The sequence below is a fragment of the Eubalaena glacialis genome, chromosome 6 (assembly GCF_028564815.1).
Source record: "Eubalaena glacialis isolate mEubGla1 chromosome 6, mEubGla1.1.hap2.+ XY, whole genome shotgun sequence".
Taxonomy (NCBI): domain Eukaryota; kingdom Metazoa; phylum Chordata; class Mammalia; order Artiodactyla; family Balaenidae; genus Eubalaena; species Eubalaena glacialis.
Window position 1 is genome coordinate 141172322 of NC_083721.1, and position 20800 is coordinate 141193121.

Genomic DNA, 20800 nt, shown 5'->3' on the forward strand with positions numbered 1-20800 from the left:
AGGTTTCTGATGTCTCTTTGGAACCCCAGTAAAATGTGGGTTAATTAGGAAAAGCACAGATTAAAGCTTAGATCATTAAAAAAATGGAACATGACCCCTCATACTCACTTTTTTAAGGGTGTTTTGTTGGGGCAGAAGGTAGGAAAGATTTTTTTCTCCTTTAGTTGGGGTCCTTCTCATCCCAAATAGAGAATTTTAGGAAGCTGAAAAGGCTTTGCTTCTTCATTGAGGATGATATAGAGCAAATGCATTTTAAATTCCCAAAGAAAGAAGATCTGAGACATACATGATCTGTTTCTAGTATCTTCAGTTAACCACAGACAGCTGACTTGTCTCTAGAAACGGCTACATCCTTTATGGGCTACACTGGTGTCTGTTATTTGACTCTTTATTTCTTTATTTCCTTTAAGCCTTCTCCTCACAGTGTCCACGGTCTCTACTGTAGTCCTGCAGATGGGAACCCCATCCTGCTAACAGCTGGCTCAGACATGAAAATAAGGTACAGTAAAGACACTTCATATTCAACGCTTGAAAGGAGAAAGGTAATAAAATGTGGATGGATACTGCGGTTACCACTAGGTGTTGTTTATTATAGATACCAGCAGTAGTGTGACGTTTAACATCATCTACTTCTTGCAGGGACAGCTGTTAATACTTCATTTGTAACTAATTTTAGGCTCTTCTAGAAGATTGTCTTTTCCTAATGCAGAAGAGAACAAGCTAGCATTGATGAGTGTCAGCCAGTAATCATTAGTCCCTCCCCATCTCCTTTGAGATTATCACCAGTTGTTTCCTTTACCCCAGGTTTTGGGACCTGGCTTACCCAGAGAGGTCCTATGTCATTGCAGGAAGCACTAGTTCTTCATCTGTGTCCTACTACAGGAAAATCATTGAAGGCACCGAAGTCGTCCAGGTATAAGCAGTCTTTCTTTCAACTTTTGTAGGAACAAAAACGGCTTTCATAAATATCATGTTGATTCAAATAAATGGCATGGCCAAGAGTGGCACTATTTCTTTGAATTTAAAAAATATGTTTTATTTTCTCTTGACTTTTCTGTATTTTTTAAATTAACTTTTATTAAAGTAGAATGAACATAGAAAGTGCACGTGTAAGTACACTGCTCAAAATAAGCACTTTAAACACTTGCCAAGTCCTTAAAACAACTTTATAAGGAAGTGCCTTTATTATTTTCCTTCTGCAAATGAGAAAGTTAAGCACAGCGAAATTGAACACGCACGTCTAAGGTCACCCAGCTAGTAAGCAGCAGCGCTGGGATTCACACCTGGCTGGTGGGGCTCAAGAGCTTGTGTTCTTGAGTCAGGCAGAGGCTGCAGAGGAGATGACGTACTTGCCAGCGCTGGGCCGGGTACGTGCTCAGTAAATGAGGGGCTTCCTTTGTCACAAGTAACAGTGAGCTTCAGAAGGGCTGGAGTGTCTGACAGGTGTTTATATCCACATCCCGGTTGTCTCTGCCTCTCTGTTCTTTCCCTTTGTTCTTTGATGTTGACAGAGGTAATATGCACAGATTATTGGCCTATTTGTAAGTTTTCCGTATTTGTAAGTGGCTACTTGTGGAGTCCAGTGACCGGAAACCTAGAACATCACTTTGAACTCTCTCTGCTCAGTGTCTTTGTGAAAGTGTGACTCCTTCACGGGAGGGCTAGCCTAAACAAGAACAGTATTCCTCAGAAGCAGGAGGATGGACAGGCGATAGAATGTGCTACAGCCTTTAACTTCTGGCTTTCTCCTCGACTTTTAACCACCAAACAGGAAATTCAGAATAAGCAGAAGGTGGGACCGAGTGATGACGCCCCTCGGAAGGGCCCAGAGTCTCTGCCTGTGGGTCACCACGACATCATCACAGATGTCGCCACGTTCCAGACAACACAGGGCTTCATCGTGACTGCTTCTAGAGATGGGATTGTTAAGGTTTGGAAATAAAAACTGGGTGATTTGTATAATTTGTAAAAATATATAAATATACTATAACTCAAGAGAAAAAGTATTTTTAGAGAACAGAGTGAACACAGATTCATTTGCTTAATTTTCAGAATCATGTCTGTTTCATGATTAAACAAATCCCATGCAAGGTGGTTAAGGAAGTTGCTGGCATACTTGTGTATATCTCAGCTGGAATTAGCCAGACAATAGTATCTGGGACTTTCTTATTGTATATATCACAGAGGTGAGGAATTTAAAATGCTAAGACTTAGGTGATCTCAGTTTACTTTGTATTAAAAAAGATGACTGAAAGTTGGTTGTAAGCTATTATAATGTAAACACATTTTTTGCTATTAAAAATGCTATTCAAACCGCCAATAAACTGTATTCAAGCATCTTAAGGGGTTTTTGTTTGTTTTTGTTGGTGTTTTTAACAGTAAACATTAGCAGAAGAATAACCTCTCCAGCAGCACGTGTTCTGAAGACATGGACCCGGTGTTGCAGGGACTCAGTGAAAGAACTAGGCCTTATGTCCAGATCTCTGGATTCTCAGTATCATGCTTCCTGCTCTAGCCCATCTATCTTTCTTCCAGTTTCAGAGCTGGCCTTGTTAGATGTTTAACCCTGTAGACTTGACCTCCTGTGTGTCAGCTCCAGAGTAGTGTGTCTCTTCTTGGTCATCATTACTGTTTTTTGTAGGCTCTACTATAAATTCTGAAACTTGGCCCATCAGCTTGCTTTTATCCAGTGTATATTATTTATTAAATGCATGAAAAGAGAAAAATAAAAAGATTAAGCTGTTAAAAACATGCCCCAAATTTATATTTTTAAAAGACCAAAATTTGGTCTTTCCCACTAAAATAAACCCTTCAGAATTATCGATTATTGTTCACACAGGAACTTCTCCATCCACATTTAATTGTCATCCACTTGCAGAAGGGTTTATGGTGTTCAAAATATTTTAGTTTGAAATTAGCTACAGGAGTCTGTAAAACAAAGAAGTTGAACAGATAATCTGAGTCTAGGGAAAATACTTGTTTAAGAAATACTCCAAAAATTTAATTTGTATAATTATATAACTTAGTATGGGACATGACAGTTGCAGTGCATAGGATTCAACACACTTAGTGTTTAGACAAGTAAACAATAAAACTATCAGAAAACCGCATCATTCAGAGAGGTCCAGGTCAGGAGTGATGGGCTCTGATGGGCCGGGGAGCTCAGTGGATCCATAGAATATGCAAATTTGACATTGGCCTGGTCATGTTGTAGTGCCTCTGTTTCCCTTAATGTGTGCTAAGACCATATTTATAGAGGTTCTAGCTACTAGGTCAGATTTAGAGTCTGCAAAGGTTGGGGGAAGTTTTTTGAGACATAAACTTGTTCTGAAAATGGGCCCCAAGCCTGGAGCCATTAGATAAGCCACAGACTGATAAACATGGGGAATGCTGAGGGAAGAGATGCAGTATGCTGATGGAGCTGTAATCCTTTTCCCCGCTATCTTCCTACCACTCATTCTCCCCACTTAAAAAATCCCCCCCCCCAACTTTATAAAGGTCATTTGGTTGAATTGTTACTGAGTATTACAATCTGACGCCACATTGAGTTTGCATTTCTTTTTTGACTTCCAGGGGTTTTCTTTAACACATTTGATTCATAGTTCAGTGCAGAGATAATAGAAGAAATTGTCCTTTATAGTCAATTAATTTATAATTCTATATCAAGAACATCACTGTTTATTTGTGTGATTCTTGGTTTAAATAGGGTTTTGTTTAATTTACACTCAATTTGTGATACTTTCCCCTTTAAGAGAAAGAGGTAAATCATGGAAAATGCTAATATTAGGGATTAATATTTTTAAAAGGAACTTAATATTTACACTATGCTTCAGACCCCTCACCTACTAATGATTAAAAAGATGACCCAAAATGCTAAAATAATCTCAATCACCAAGGAAATATTTGTTTGGTGTACTTTACTTACCAATGCCAAAAAGATAGACAAATAACATTTTAAGGGTATTTCCAACAATAAACAGAAGAAAGGAATTTTTGCTTAATCCAAAGTTAACCAGAAAAATCCCTTTTATTAAAATACCTCTTAAATATTGCTCATCAATTTCCTGTACTTGAAACAAATTTTTCCTGAACTCCTAAGCACCATTTAGGATACATGAAGAAAGCTGATGTGCTTTATTCTTCTGTGTTACCTGAGTATGGATACAACCTTTTAACTCCTTGCTCTTTGGAGACATTGGGAGCTATTTCTGTGGAGTTGCCTGGGTAAGGATGGCAGAAGTGATTTGTAAAAACACTGCAGATGGCTCTTCTTTCCCAGGTTTTATGAAGAGAGGTGTAGAAAAGAAAGTCCGATGATACCTGCTGGTCTTTGGTGTCCGTAACCCTGTGCCCCATGCATCCGCGCAGGGCCTCCCTCCCTTCCTAGAGAGTATGGCCATCTGTGCAGCCAGGCCACTACCACCAACTGTGGAGCCAGCTCTTAAAATTTGACATTATGTCTAAATTAAGTATTGCTACTTTGGTGTCTAGTTGTTGAAAACATTAACCCTATCCTAAGATTAAAAATCAGTTATGTGGTCTGGATGGGAGTGAGGAGAAAGAGCCACCAGAGATGCACTTTGAAGACCTTTCCTGGTTTCACTCTGATCTCGTTTTGCATCTCTGGCGCCCCCGCCCCCCCACCAATAAGGATTTGTAGATTAAGACATGGACACCTTTATCTTTTCCAAACTCGGTGTGCACTTAAGCTCTTTTTAGAGCTCTGCCCATCCTCTTTGGTGCTGCTCACTATTTACTAAAGAGCTACCTGATGGGTAACTCAGAGCTTCACCCACGACATGTGTGTCTTTACTATTCTTGTCTAAAGAATACATGGATTAGTAATAATAATAATAATAATAATGGGAAAGAAAGAATAAAAGTCTATCGAAATGGCCAGGCAGGAGGCTCTACATAATTTATGTTCTGGGGAAATATGAGTTTCTCAGTGAGTTAAGGAGGATTTGGAGCTGGGAAAAAATACCTTCTGTTTCTCACCTGTCCAAGCAAACAAACAACTGCACAAGGTGGAGGAAAGCTTCCCGCACAAGCCCATTGGCGATCCAGTCAGTCCAGACAGAGACCGGGGTGTGTTGAAACGGAATCGTCGAGGAAGGTCAAATTTTCAAAGTTACGACATAGAAACGGCATCAATTTCTAGGGTTAATGTTGGGATCTCCCGAAACATTAACCTTTGGTTAAATAGATGAGCATTAATCAGTCCTAAGCTGAGAAAGAAGGCTTGGTTTATAGAAAGTGGACTGGACAGAGACCTACAATTTAAAACTCATGAGTGTTGGCCCATGTATATACACGTATACACGTTATAACATTTAGCTTCAAATTACATCTCCATTAGACTTTTCAAAAGACTCCTTTTATTCTTCCATCTTTTAATGATAACAGTTCTTGAACATACCAGTCTCGGAATTATCAGGGATTATCAGGAATGGTTAAATAAATGGACAAGATATATCTTAATACCAGAGAGTGCAAGGGGTCAAGTTCTCTGATGACCCACCACCTGTGGCCTGTTCTGCCCTCCAAAGTGGACCTCGGATGCAGACAGAAATCCAAGTAAAAGTCATCCAACGTTGTGTTCATGAATTTAGTTATTTAAGCCCAGAGTCTTACCATGCTTCCTGCGGCTAAACTCTTCGAGCACTTCTTTATCATCTTGTTTGGGAGCCGTTTTTATCACCCCTTTCTCACTTTTATGGGATGTGTTTCTCGTAAAATTTTGAACAGTATTATCTCTGCTGCCTCTTGCTATTCTTGACAGATATTTTTTATGTTGAAAGAACTTTGCCTTCTGTAATACATCTTCTTTGAGGGTAGCTTTATGTGGTCCAGGAAGAAAGCTATACAATGAAAGAAGAGAAACCCCATAGAAGATAAATACCATTTCAACTGTAACAGATTCTATGTTAACCCGTCTTCCTAAGTAATTATGCACCCATTCCTTGTTGCATCCTTCCTTCAGGGTAAGTTTATTGAGATGATTCAATTGGGGATTTACACTGAACAGGTATATTAGAAGCTGACAAATAAGATATCTTGTCAAAGTATGCAAAAGTATAATTTTAACAGCAAAGTTTCTTCTTCATGGAGTATATTCCACTCAGAAATTCATATGGTTGGCTCCTGTTTATTCAGATGTTGGTTCAAATGGTAGCTCCTTAGAGACCACCAGATGTATAGTTTTCCCTGTCCCAGTCACACAGCACAACATGCTCTTATTTTTTTCCTAACACTTATCACTATCTGATTTTTATTTACTTGTAAACTTTGTGATTTGTTCCCCACTCTTCCACCATCCCAGACAGAAAGTGTCATGAGACCATGTCTTGTCACCATAGTAACCCCAGGAACCTAGAAGAGTGCTTAGCACATGGTAGTTATAAGTATTTGTCTAGTGAAAGCATGAATGAATGCCCCTTCTTCCCTCCCTTCCTCCCATCCATCCATCCATCCATCCATCCAAATGTTCATGCTTTATGGAAGGCACTGTGTTAGGTACAGTGGGGGACGCAGAAATAGTGCCCAGTTTGGCAGGCACACAAGGCGTTTGGTTGGGAGTCAAGAGTAACCCAACAATAAAGGGGAGCTGGGGTCAGACTCTGGGAGGCCTTGAATGCCAGACTGACGACAGGGAATCAGAAGCCAAGTGCTGACCAGAAGTCCTAGCCTGTCCAATCAAACTTTCTGTGCTGATGGAAATGTCCTATGATCTGCACTGGCCAGTATGGCAGTCACTGGTCACATGTGGCTATCGAGCACTTGAAATGTGGTTAGTGTGTCCAAGAAGCTGAATTTTTAGTTTCATTTAGCTGAAAGCTAGTGGCTACTGTAGTGGACAGCACGGAAAGGGAGCCATTTCAGACCTCATCTCACAGGGAGGCAGTGGAAAGAGCCTTGGGTCCTGGAACATTCTTACATTCTAGGTCCTCTAATTACTAGCTGGGCAGCTCTGAGCGGATCACTTAACTAGAGGGAACGTTGTTTCTTCGGGTGTAAAATGAGGACGAAAACCACCAATGCTGTTGTGAGCGACAATCGAAGTCCCATGGTGTCTGCTGGTTACAGATGAGGAGACTGAGTGTGAGGCTGCAGGAGAGGCAGAGCTGAGGCTATAATCAACTCTTCTGATAGAGTCCCGTGTGACTTCCACTCAACTAGGTTTTTATCCAGGACACTATGGAGACCTATCAAGATATTTGGAATAAGAAAGTGAAATGATAAATGTCATGCTGTCAGAAGCACCTGGATATGGGTGCAGAACCACAGGAGGGCAGGTGGCCTGGGGCAGAAGTTAAGAAGCTATGTGGAGCCTGGCACTTGAGCTCTTCATAAAATTTTTAGAATAAGTGAGAGCCTGGTGGCATAAGAGAAAGTAACTGAATTGTGGTCACGGGAAGAGTCATGAGAACTCCAAAATGTTGAGACCAGGAGGACAGTGGCAACATTCACCATATTCATCATGATCCATTCCTTTGCATTTGGATTTTTCTGCTTTATCCAGCTATAAATCTGATCTGTCTCACAAAAACATCACTATTTGGAAAATGAGTAAGTAGAGGATGTAAAAAGAATCTAAAGTTATTTTGCTTTCCCCTTTCTCTCTCTGTCTTTGTCTCTCTCTCACAAACACTCACTGCATAGTCTTCTTTCGTCTATAATGAGAGCTGAGGGTAAGGGAGACATCAAACCAACTGAGAAGCCTACCATTCACGTCACACAGACCCTGAGGCCTCCACACCTTATATACTGTATGTCTGGGCTTCCGTCAGTGCTACCAGGGATGTACTACATTGATCAACAAACTCCTCCCAATCACCAAGAACAGCAGCCACGGCTAAATTCCAGTGCAAATACAATTTCCTTACACCTTCCCCCATTTTGCTCTTCTCTATATTTTCTTGTTAATTTCCAGACTAAATATTATGAACTCAAATCCTCCAAAGTAACTGTCTGTATGCACAAACTACAGCTCCACAGATCGTGAGGGGACATTCTTTCAGGTCTGGAACATACTGTTTCCATGGCTTGAGTTTATCTTGTATATACTGGTCTCTCCCCTCCACCCTCATTCTCTTTCCCTTTGCATTGGATCCTTTTTATAGTAAATTTAGTTATCTTTGTTGTCTTCCTCCCTCTTTGTTAAGAAAAAGTTGTTAAATTGGTAATTGCTTCTATAGCATTGCGTTGCTATTTTTTCCCCTCAAATATTTTTATTCTTTTTTTTTTTTTAAATTCAGTTCTTTTGGGAATTATTTATTTATTTTTGGCTGTGTTGGGTCTTCGCTTCTGTGCGAGGGCTTCCTCCAGCTGCGGCAAGTAGGGGCCACTCCTCATCGCGGTGCGCGGGCCTCTCACCATCGCGGCCTCTCTTGTTGCAGAGCACAGGCTCCAGACGCGCAGGCTCAGCAATTGTGGCTCACGGGCCTAGCTGCTCCGCGGCATGTGGGATCTTCCCAGACCAGGGCTTGAACCCGTGTCCCCTACATTGGCAGGCAAATTCTCAACCACTGCGCCACCAGGGAAGCCCAAATATTTTTATTCTTAAAAGGGGTGAACATGATAAACACCACATCTCTGAATTCCACCTTTTCCACTGTGTCATACGTGGAGTTGGTATTGGAGAAGCATTTGATAAGAATCATTTGATTACTCTGGGAATCACACAGACTTTCTGCTTTTCTTTCTCCCATTCTATATTGTTCAGATACTTCTTTGCTGATGGGTAACTTCGACAATACGTAATCAAGATAAAGAAACAGGAGTGAAATAACGTCCATTCATTTTGCAACGTGTGCCCAGCACCAGTAAAGCTTCTAGAAAGAAAGATGTGGCAACTCGGTAAAATGCGGTGGGTGGAACTAATTGTAGATTTCAATCCTCTGTGATCACAGATTCCTTCAACCATGCAGACAACCAGGAGTCAGCCCAGCTGCATTTATTAGTTGACTGGATGCACTGGAGTGGAAAATGCAGACAAGATTACTTTTATTTCAAGAATTCTTTTTATCTTAATACACATTTTTGTGTGTCTAGAAAACACACTTTGGAAAGCAGAATTACAACAGATGTATATTCATATGGCACTGGTGACTGTGTCCATTTTTACAATTCAATTGTTCCAGTTCTGGCCTGTCATCACTTTCAAGTCTGGCATGAGTGCTTGCCTGCCTGGATGAATAGGCAGGTGGCTTTCAGTCTTTCACTGTCTCTGAGTGGATCTAAGTGCTTACATAGAGGCTGCCCTGCAATGTCTCCTTCGTGGGCATCTCTCTTGCTTGTGGTTTGGTTCAGTGTCTTTTACCAGAGAAGAACAAGCTTTTACCTGTATTTCTCAGAATCTGACAGCAGAATGATCTAATTCTCACGTGGCAAGTCATCCTGTGTCCAGGCCTCTTGCCTCCAGGTGTTCTCATCTCCCTCAATCCTGTGCACCCCTTCTGTTGAAGAGCTCAGGCAGGCAGTTTCAGAAGCAGCCGTGTGCTTGTTACCTTTTATTATAGTCTTTGGTTACTTAGAGAAGGGCTGGGGAGTCCCAGCCTAACACAGGGTCAGGGAGTCACTGATGGCAGTGTGGATTTCATGTCTCAATTCCTTATGCCCCAGCATTTCCTGACATTTCACCATTCCAGGTATGTGGGAGAATCTGAGCCTCCAGTGTATCTTAGGGCAATGTGCAGAAGCGGGAAGAAACACAGGGTGGGAATGGTTTCCAAAAACGTCTTTAATTTGTATAGGCTGGCTCCCGCACCTGCCCTTGCAATTATCTATAATATGTGGAGCCTGATCCACATGCAAATACGAAGCCCCTTTCCACACTGCCAGATACCTGCAGCAGGGGGAGCCCTGCTCCTCCTGGACTGACCGCACAGGCCTGTTTAGACCTGACTTCAGAAGCATTTGCTGCTGGACAGTTCCCCTGCTTCCCAGCAGGTGAGAGGTGAGAGGCTTCTTGGAGCTTCTGGAGCTGGGGCTTCCGGGCCGGGGGGAGGGCCTTGGGCCCCATCACCACACAGGAATGCACACACTGCACAGTAGGAGAAGCCACACTGTCAGAGGCATCTGTCTAAGTGTGATTCTCAGGCGCTGGGGCACTCTGATTTCAGTCAGATGTGGGGCACGTATGCGTGTGTTAGCATGATGTACGCTGAAACAAACAACCACCAAAAATCCCCACTCTCCTAACTGCTTGATTTCAATGATTTTTAATTAAAAAATAAGTAATATTCATACATGCAAAGGCTATGATATATATGTATATTATTATTTTAAAATAACTTTTGCCTTTGTTGCTGATAAATTTTTTTTAATTAAGATATTTTAAAAAGTAAATTCTACTCTTATTCCATTCTTTGGGTATATTCTATTTTTTTCTATAACATCTCTTTAAAATATATATGTATTTTAAATTAAAAAGCAGTTTTTACATCTTTTAAAAAAATTGAAGTATAGTTAATTTACAATGTTGTGTTAATTTCTATTTTTTTAACTATTTTTTTATTGAAGTATTTTAAAAATTTTAGTATATATTTTTTTCTATTACACCTCATTAGCTTTTAGAGTTTAAAAAATTTCCCTAACGTACTATGGAAAACACTATGGAGGTTCCTCAAAAAATTAAAAATAGAACTGCCATATGATCCAGCAATTCCACTTCTGGGTGTTTGCCTGAAGAAAATAAAAACACTAATTTGAAAAGATATATGCACCCCTATGTTCATTGCAGCAAAATTCACGATAACCAAGATATGGAAGCAAACTATGTATCCATCGACAGATGAATGGATAAAGAAGATGTGGTGTATATAGACACAATGGAATACTACTCAGCCACAAAAAAGAATGAAATAATGCCATTTATAATATAGATGGACCTAGAGGGTAATATGCTAAGTGAAATATGTCAGACAAACACCATATGATTTCACTTATATGTGGAATCTAAAAAAACAAACAAAACCCGTAGAAACAGATTCCTTGATACCGAGAACAAACTGGTGGTTGCTAGAGAGGAAGGGGAGGGAGGATGGGCGAAACAGGTGAAGGGGATTAAGAGGCACACACTTCCAGTTATAAAATAAATGTCACGGGGATGAAATATACAGAATAAGGAATATAGTCAGTAACAGTGTAACATTTTAAACGGGGACAGATGGTAACTAGACTTATGGTGATCATCTAGTAATGTATATAAATGTTGACTCACTATGTTGTACACTTGAAACTAATATAACATTGTATGCCAATTAAAAAAATTTCCCTAACATAAGAAATAAAACTATAAACTTTCCTAAAATATGAATTCTGAAGCATCCCACAAGTTTTGGCACGTAATATTTTGATTATTATACAGTTCTAAGTAGTTTTAAGTTTTCACCATGATTTTTGTCTCATTAGTTATTTAGAAATGTGATTTTGATTAAAAAACGTATGGGCTTAAAAAATATTGTTTGTATTAATTTCTAACTTAATTGCACTGTGATCAATTTGGACTGTATGAAGCCAGTTCTTAGAGATTTGTTGACACTTGCTTTATAAGTTAAAAACTGTGCAATGAACACCTGTACACCCTCCACGCTGATGCAACAGTTGTTAATGTTCCGTGTGTTCAGAATGTCTCATTCTTCTGTGCAGGATTCTATACGAGTCTATTAAATCAAGCTTGTTACTTATGATAAAATCTTTATATCTTTAATTTTTGTCTGCTTGACCTAACAGTATTCAAACTGATGTAGCGAGATCTCCAACTCTGATGATATTTTAATGCCAATTTCTCCCTTTTCAATTTCCATATTGTATATTTCAAAATTATTTTACAACCCTCTTATAAATTTAGAATTGTTGTACCTTCTTCATGAATTAAACACTTATCATCATGTACTGACCCTCTTTATCTCTACAAAATGGTTTTGTTTAAGAGCATATTTTATAGGACTCACTTCACTTAGAAACTAATACAACATTGTAAATCAACTGTACTTCAATAAAATAAAAATTTTTTAAGTATATTTTATCTGATATTAATATAGCTTTTCCAGTTTTCTTTTTAAAATATTTGCCTGTTATACTTTTTCCCATGATTTTACTTTCAACTTTTCCATGTCCTCATTTTGTAGCTGTGTCTCTTGAAAACAGTTATACCTGGATTTTATTTTGTTTTCTTAAATCCGTCACTCTCTAACTGGAACTGGCATGTTTAGTCTGTACATTTTTGTTATAATTACTGATATATAGAAGTGGATTGGATTCTGCTGTCTTACTTTGTGCTTATTACTTGTCCTTTTTTTCCTTTCTTGCTTTTTTATTTAAAAAATATTATGTTGTTGTTTGTTTTTATTCCATTTTCCCTCACTACATTTTGGGTAGTTAGCTACTTTTTATTTTTTTTCATGTGTGCCCCCCAAAATTTTAATGTATTTTTTTTTAAACATCTTTATTGGAGTATACTTGCTTTACAATGGTGTGTTAGTTTCTGCTTTATAACAAAGTGAATCAGCTATACATATACATATATCCCCATATCTCTTACCTCTTGCGTCTCCCTCCCACCTTCCGTAACCCACCCTTCTGGGTGGTCACAAAGCACCGAGCTGATCTCCCTGTGCTGTGCGGCTGCTTCCCACTAGCTATCTATTTCACATTTGGTAGTATATATATGTCCATGACACTCTGTCACTTCGTCCCATCTTACCCTTCCCTCTCCCCGTGTCCTCAAGTCCATTCTCTATGTCTGCGTCTTTAATCCTGTCCTGCCCCTAGGTTCTTCAGAACCGTTTTTTTTTTTTTTAGATTCCATATATATGTATTAGTGTACGGTATTTGTTTTTCTCTTTCTGACTTACTTCACTCTGTATGACAGACTCTAGGTCCATCCACCTCACTACAAATAACTTAATTTCGTTTCTTTTTATGGCTGAGTAATATTCCATTGTATATATGTGCCACATGTTCTTTATCCATTCATCTGTCGATGGACACTTAAGTTGCTTCCATGTCCTGGCTATTGTAAATAGAGCTGCAATGAACATTATGGTACATGACTCTTTTTGAATTATGGTTTTCTCAGGGTACATGCCCATTAGTGGGATTGCTAGGTCGTATGGTAGTTCTATTTTTAGTTTTTTGAGGAACCTCCATACTGTTCTCCATAGTGGCTGTATCAATTTACATTCCCACCAACAGTGCAAGAGGGTTCCCTTTTCTCCACACCCTCTCCAGCATTTATTGTTTGTAGATTTTTTGATGATGGCCATTCTGTCTGGTGTGAGGTGACAATTCATTGTAGTTTTGATTTGCATTTCTTTAAAGATTAGTGATGTTGAGCATCCTTTCATGTGTTTGTTGGCAATCTGTATATCTTCCTTGGAGAAATGTCTATTTAGGTCTTCTGCCCATTTTGGGATTGGGTTTTTTGTTTCTCTGATATTGAGCTGCATGAGCTGCTTGTAAATTTTGCTTGTAAATTTTGTAAAGTCCTTTGTCAGTTGCTTCATTTGCAAATGTTTTCTCCCATTCTGAGGGTTGTCTTTTCACCTTGTTTATGTTTTTCTTTGCTGTGCAAAAGCTTTTAAGTTTCATTAGGTCCCATTTGTTTATTTTTGTTTTTATTTCCATTTCTCTAGGAGGTGGGTCAGAAAGGATCTTGCTGTGATTTATGTCATAGAGTGTTCTGCCTATGTTTTTCTCTAAGAGTTTTATAGTGTCTGGCCTTACATTTAGGTCTTTCATCCATTTTGAGTTTATTTTTGTTATGGTGTTAGGGAGTGTTCGAATTTCATTCTTTTACATGTAGCTGTCCAGTTTTCCCAGAACCACTTATTGAAGAGGCTGTCTTTTCTCCATTGTATATTCTTGACTCCTTTATCAAAGATAAGGTGACCATATGTGCGTGGGTTTACCTCTGTGCTTTTTATCCTGTTCCATTGACCTATATTTATGTTTTTGTGCCAGTACCATGCTATCTTGATTACTTTAGCTCTGTAGTATAGTCTGAAGTCTGGGAGCCTGATTCCTCCAGCTCCGTTTTTCTTTCTTAAGATTGCTTTTTCTATTTGGGGTCTTTTGTGTTTCCATACAAATTGTGAAATTTTTTGTTCTAGTTCTGTGGAAAATGCCAGTGGTAGTTTGATAGGGATTGCATTGAATCTGTAGGTTGCTCGGGGTAGTATAGTCATTTTCACAATGTTGATTCTTCCAATCCAAGAACACGGTATATCTCTCCATCTGTTGTATCATCTTTAATTTCTTTCATCGGTGTCTTATATTTTCTTGCATACAGGTCTTTTGTCTCCCTAGGTAGATTTATTCCTAGGTATTTTATTCTTTTTGTTGCAATGGTAAATGGGAGTGTTTCCTTAATTTCTCTTTCAGATTTTTCATCATTAGTGTATAGGAATGCAAGAGATTTCTGTGCATTAATTTTGTATCCTGCTGTTTTACCAAATTCATTGATTAGCTCTAGTAGTTTTCTGGTGGCATCTTTAGGATTCTCTATGTATAGTATCATGTCATCTGCAAACAGTGACAGCTTTACTTCTTCTTTTCCAATTTTGATTCCTTTTGTTTCTTTTTCTTCTCTGATTGCTGTGGCTAAAACTTCCAAAACTATGTTGAATAATAGTGGTGAGAGTGGGCAACCTTCTCTTGTTCCTGATCTTAGAGGAATTGGTTTCAGTTTTTCACCATTGAGAACGATGTTGGCTGTGGGTTTGTCATATATGGCCTTTATTATGTTGAGGTAGGTTCCCTCTATGCCTGCTTTCTGGAGAGTTTTTATCATAGATGGGTGTTGAATTTTGTCAAAAGCTTTTTCTGCATCTATTGAGATGATCATATGGTTTTGCACCTTCAATTTGTTAATATGGTGTATCACATTGATTGATTTGCATATATTGAAGAATTCTTTCATTCCTGGGATAAACCCCACTGGATCATGGTGTATGATCCTTTTAATGCGCTGTTGGATTCTGTTTGCTAGTATTTTGTTGAGGATTTTTGCATCTATGTTCATCAGTGATATTGGCCTGTAGTTTTCTTTCTTTGTGGCTTCTTGGTCTGGTTTTGGTATCAGGGTAATGGTGGCATCCTAGAATGAGTTTGGGAGAATTCCCCCCTCTGCTATATTTTGGAAGAATTTGATAAGGATAGGTGTTAGCTCTTCTCTAAATGTTTGATAGAATTTGCCTGTGAAGCCATCTGGTCCTGGGCTTTTGTTTGTTGGAAGATTTTTAATCACAGTTTTAATTTCAGTGCTTGTGATTGGTCTGTTGATATTTTCTATTTCTTCCTGGTTCAGTCCCGGAAGGTTGTGCTTTTCTAAGAATTTGTCCATTTCTTCCAAATTGTCCATTTTATTGGCATATAGTTGCTTGTAGTAATCTCTCATGATCCTTTGTATTTCTGCAGTGTCAGTTGTTACTTCTCCTTTTTCATTTCTAATTCTATTGGTTTGAGTCTTCTCCCTTTTTTTCTTTTTTTGATGAGTCTGGCTATTTTGTTTATCTTCTCAAAGAACCAGCTTTTAGTTTTATTGATCTTTGCTATAGGTTTCTTCATTTCTTTTTCATTTATTTCTGATCTGATGTTCATGATTTCTTTCCTTCTGCTAACTTTGGGGGTTTTTTTTGGTCCTTCTTTCTCTAATTGCTTTAGGTGTAAGGTTATGTTCTTTATTTGAGATTTTTCTTGTTTCTTGAGGTAGGCTAGTATTGCTATAAACTTCCCTCTTAGGACTGCTTTTGCTGCATCCCATAGGTTTTGGGTTGCTGTGTTTTCATTGTCATTTGTTGCTAGGTATTTTTTGATTTCCTCTTTGATTTCTTTGGTGATCTCTTGGTTATTTAGTAGTGTACTGTTTAGCCTCCATGTGTTTGTATTTTTTACAGATTTTTTCCTGTAACTGATATCTAGTCTCATAGCATTGTGGTCGGAAAAGATACTTGATACGATTTCAAGTTTCTTAAATTTGCCAAGGCTTGATTTGTGACCCAAGATATGATCTATCCTGGGGAATGTTCCATGAGCACTTGAGAAGAAAGTGTATTCTGTTGTTTTTGGTGGAATGTCCTATAAATGTCAATTAAGTCCATCTTGTTTAATGTATCATTTAAAGCTGTGTTTCCTTATTTATTTTCATTTTGGATGATCTGTCCATTGGTGAAAGTGGGGTGTTAAAGTCCCCTAGTATGATTGTGTTACTGTCGATTTCCCCTTTTATGGCTGTTCCCATTTGCCTTATGTGTTGAGGTGCTCTTATGTTGGGTGCATAAATATTTGCAATTGTTATATCTTCTTGGATTGATCCCTTGATCATTATGTAGTGTCCTTCTTTGTCTCTTGTAATAGTCTTTATTTTAAAGTCTATTTTTTCTCATATGAGAATTGCCACTCCAGCTTTCTTTTGATTTCCATTTTCATGAATATCTTTTCCATCCCCTCACTTTCAGTCTGTATGTGTCCCTAGGTCTGAAGTGGGTCTCTTGCAGACAGCATGTATACAGGTCTTGTTTTTGTATCCATTCAGCCAGTCTATGTCTTTTGGTTAGAGCATTTAATCCATTTACATTTAAGGTAGTTATTGATATGTATGTTCTTAATGTATTTTTAAAAGAGTCTTCAATAGCCTAACCACCAGCCCAAACAACACAAATTCCTAGAACACTTTAATTCCATTCACTTCCCCATGACATATTATTGCCCCTTTTTTCAGTGCTGTTTTTTTTCCCTTTAAAGCTCAAGGCTTCATTTTTTAATAACAAAAGATAATTTTATTGTTCAATGTCTTTTCTCATGTTTAAATAATTAATCTTTATTAATACTTATATTTATAGTCTTAGTACAACTTGTTTTTTCTGTTAAAGCCACCAAGGGCCAAATGTTTTATTTTCATAGCTTTGTTAACAAGTACAGCTTTTTGGTAACCGTACAAATTTGATGTTACTATTATTTAAAAGTACAACACTTATTTAGATTTACCTAAATATTGACAATTTTTTTATCATCTACTATTCTTGCATCACAGCCTTCCTTCTGTGGTCTTTATTTTCCTTAATGCACATACTTTTTTTTTTTTCTTTTTTATCCTGGGCCCCCGGAATTAGGAGCACAGAGTCTTTTTAAAAATTAATTAATTAATTAATTAGGCTGCCTTGGGTCTTAGTTGCGGCATGAGGGACCTTCGTTGTGGTGCATGGGCTTCTCTCTAGTTGTGGTGCACGGGCTCCAGAGCGCGTGGGCTCAGTAGTTGTGGTGTGTGGGCTTAGTTGTCCTGGGGCATGGGATCTTAGTTCCCCTACCAGGGATCTAACCCATGTGCTCTGCATTGGAAGGCAATTCTTAACCACTGGACCACCAGGGAAGTCCCTGAAGTACATACTTTAGAAGTTCCTTTAGCAAAGGTCTTTTTGTGATGAACTATTGTTTTTGTCTTTCTAAAATGCCTTTGTTTCACCATTTTTATTTTTTATAAATTTATTTATTTATTTTTGGCTGCATTGGGTCTTTGTTGCTGCACACAGGCTTTCTTTAGTTGCGGTGAGCTGGGGCTACTCTTCGTTGTGGTGTGCAGGCTTCTCATTGCGGTGGCTTCTCTTATTGTGGAGCATGGGCTCTAGGTGCGAGGGCTTCAGTAGTTGTGGTGCACGGGCTCAGTAGCAGCGTGTGGGCTTAGTTGCTCCATGGCATGTGGGATCTTCCTGGACCAGGGCTCGAACCTGTGTCCCCTGCATTGGTGCACGGGCTCCAGAGCGCGTGGGCTCAGTAGTTGTGGTGTGTGGGCTTAGTTGTCCTGGGGCATGGGATCTTAGTTCCCCTACCAGGGATCTAACCCATGTGCTCTGCATTGGAAGGCAATTCTTAACCACTGCACCACCAGGGAAGCCCCCATTATTTTTGAAAGACAGTTTTGCTAAGTTGGCAAATTTTTTTTTCCACTATTTAAAATGTTCTCAATAGTTTTGTGGCTTCTACTACTGCTACTGATTATTCAGCTGCCAGCCTAATTATAGTTTCTCTACAGATGTCCCACTCTTTATTTCTGGCTGCTTTTAAGTTTTCTTCATCCTGGTGTTCTGCATTCCCCTACACCATTCCAACTGCTGTTTCTTTCTATTTATCCTGACTGTTATACCTTGTCTTTTCTTCGTCTTTTAATTCATGTGTCTCATAAGTTCTTGAAAATGATCTTACCTTTGTGTCTTCGAATACTGTCTCTCATTTGTTATTTCTATTTCATCTTTCTAGAATTCCACTTAGCTATAGGTTAGATCTTTCCAATCTGTTCTGTCTCTAAACTTCTTATATTTATTTATCTTCTTTGCATTCTGAGTAATTTCTTCAGCTTTATTTTTCCAGTTCATTATGTTTCTCTTCAGATGTGTCTGTTGATCTGTTTAATCCATCCACTGAGTTTTACAAGTTATCTTTTTACTTTGAAAATTGTCAAATTCACAGAATATTATAAAGATCAGAGAACCATGAATAAATACTGGTATATCTTTCATCTAGATCAGTGGTCCCCAACTTTTCACCAGGGACTGGTTTTGTGGAAGACAATTTTTCCATGGACGAGGGGTGTGGGGGAATGGTTCAGGTGGTAACGCAAGTGATGGGGAGCAGCAGATGAAGCTTCGCTGGCTCTCCCGCCGCTCACTTCCTGCTGTGCAGCCCTGTTCGTAACAGGTACTGGTCCTCGGCCCAGGGGTTAGGGACCCCTGATCTAGATGGTTCTCCACCTGTTACCATCTCGCTACTCTGTGTGAGTGTACACATATATACATATATATATATCTATATACACACATATATATGCATACACACACACTTTACTTCCTTATAGGAAACCATCTGAAAGTAGGTTGCAGCCACCATGCATATTACTCTTAAATACTTCAGCATACCTCTCTCAAGAAAAAAGACATTCTCTTACACAAACATGATACTATTACCACACATAAGGAAATTCACATGAATCAACAATATTACCCAACATATTGTTCATACTCAAATTTCCCCAATTATCCCCCAGATGTCATTAATGTAAGCTTTTTTTCCTAATCTAGGATCCAATCAAGGTTCACACCACTACATTTGGCTGTTATGTCTCTGTAGTTTCTCCAATTCTAGGACACTACCTCACATCCCTCTGCTGTTCATGACATTGAAACCTAGGAAGAATATAGGCCGGCTGTTCTGAAGAACATCCCATATTCTGGAATTGTCCAATGGTTTCCTCATTATTAGACTTGGGTCAAACATCTCCAGCCAGAATCCTACATGGGTGATACTGTATCTCCCCCTGCCTCCCCTCAGGAGACACATAGTGTCAGATCCTGGTTACAGTGGGTACGGCCAGACCTCACCATGTAAAGGCACATTTCCCCTCTGTCATTAATAAATATGTGAGGGGTTCTGTGTGACTGTAAATAGCCTGCCCCCCAACTTGTCACCCACTGGTTTTAGCATTCCTTGATCCTTGCCTGACTCAGTTATTACAATAGGGATTACAAATTGGTAGTTTTCTAATTCTACCACTTTTTCTATATTTATTAGCTAGCATACGTCTATAAAAAAGAACTTTTCCTCCCTTCCTCTCTTTTTGGGTCTCTAGATAGATTTGTGGATTTTTAAAATTCAGTGTTGTAATCCATTACCATCATTAGTCTTTCTGATGTTCAAATTGTTCAAAATTGGGCCAGTGGGAACCCTTTCAAGACAACTCCTTCGTCCTTTTGACATGACAGTTTTTGCTACTTTCTTGCTTTCTGGCATAACAAATGTTCCAGGCTCACATTGTACTTTCCCTGTTACAGCCTAGGATTAGTTATTTCTCCAAGAAACCTGGTTCCTTTTAGTGGGGAATGATACTTAGAAACCAAGATCTGGTTATCAGGTCCGCTCATTGCCACTGGGGTGTCCCATTGGTTGTTTTAGTTCAACACTTAGATTTTCTATTTTAAAAAACTCTTATTTGATTGTTTTCAGATCAACCTGGTCATTTTTTATTATCTCTCGTTCCCTCAAATTATATTTTATTATCATGTAGTGGTAGATTTTGTCCAAATAGGATAGAGAAGAGGGAGAAAAGGAGGAGGAGGAAGGGGGCACATTCATTTATCAAGTAATAACAAGCAGGTAATACCTTCGCAACTGGCGCGGGGGCTGCTGCGGATCTGCAGAGCTGAGTCTGTAGCACTTTGCTTTGATGTTTATTGGTGGATATTTGTTGATTGCACCTAGGAAGAAAAAAAATATGTGAGGGGACTCATTCACAGCAATTAACATTACAGCAATCTGCTCTGCATGCAAAGTGTCCCTTCACTGTTTTCAACATCCATCAAAGGAAGATACCAACTAAGGTGGCCATATGAGATGAAAGCAGATTTCTCAGGGTAGTCTCTAAAATTGGGTTTAGAAAATGCATGACTGTCAAATTTATAGGTGGAAAAGTCAACTTACTTTTCCATAAGATGCCCTTAGCTGCTAAAGTCCATCAAACATTAGAGGGGAAATCACAAGCCCATCCTAACAGTCTGGCCTCTGACATGAACTAATCAGAATAGTTATTTTTTACTTGCTCCTTTGGAATATTAAAATGCAAAGGGAAAAGGATATTTCCTTTATGGTCTCCATATCATTAACAACAACAGTAACCACAGTGCCATCTTGGGTTTAATTCATTATAATTCATTTCATCTGAAGTATATTAATTTTTCATAATATGAAAGCATGCCTCTTCCCACACCATTTAAACATTAAAAAACCATTTTTTGATGAGAAACTTTAA

At 38.8% G+C, this 20800-nt stretch overlaps 2 protein-coding genes across 6 annotated transcripts in view; one reads left to right on the forward strand and one right to left on the reverse strand.

Moving 5' to 3' along the window:
• Positions 1-2271, forward strand: part of PIK3R4 (phosphoinositide-3-kinase regulatory subunit 4) — a 74334-nt gene extending 72063 nt beyond the window's left edge. For 4 of the 5 annotated variants that reach the window (XM_061194686.1, XM_061194689.1, XM_061194687.1 and 1 more), the window contains 3 exons: positions 411-499; positions 805-913; positions 1772-2271. In XM_061194686.1, coding sequence (XP_061050669.1) covers positions 411-499; positions 805-913; positions 1772-1942 — 369 coding nt within the window. In that variant the 3' untranslated portion in view covers positions 1943-2271. Of the gene's footprint in view, positions 1-410; positions 500-804; positions 914-1771 lie in introns of those variants that run through there. The other variant, XM_061194688.1, reaches the window with a different exon arrangement.
• A 3131-nt stretch (positions 2272-5402) lies between these two features.
• The window catches only part of COL6A6 (collagen type VI alpha 6 chain), a 160291-nt gene continuing 144893 nt past the window's right edge, over positions 5403-20800 (reverse strand). Inside the window, exons 36-37 of the mRNA XM_061194691.1 lie at positions 20156-20249; positions 5403-5861 (exon numbers count right to left, since the gene is read on the reverse strand). Of these exons, the coding sequence (XP_061050674.1) occupies positions 5609-5861; positions 20156-20249 (347 nt within the window). The 3' untranslated portion in view covers positions 5403-5608. The remainder of the gene's footprint in view (positions 5862-20155; positions 20250-20800) is intronic.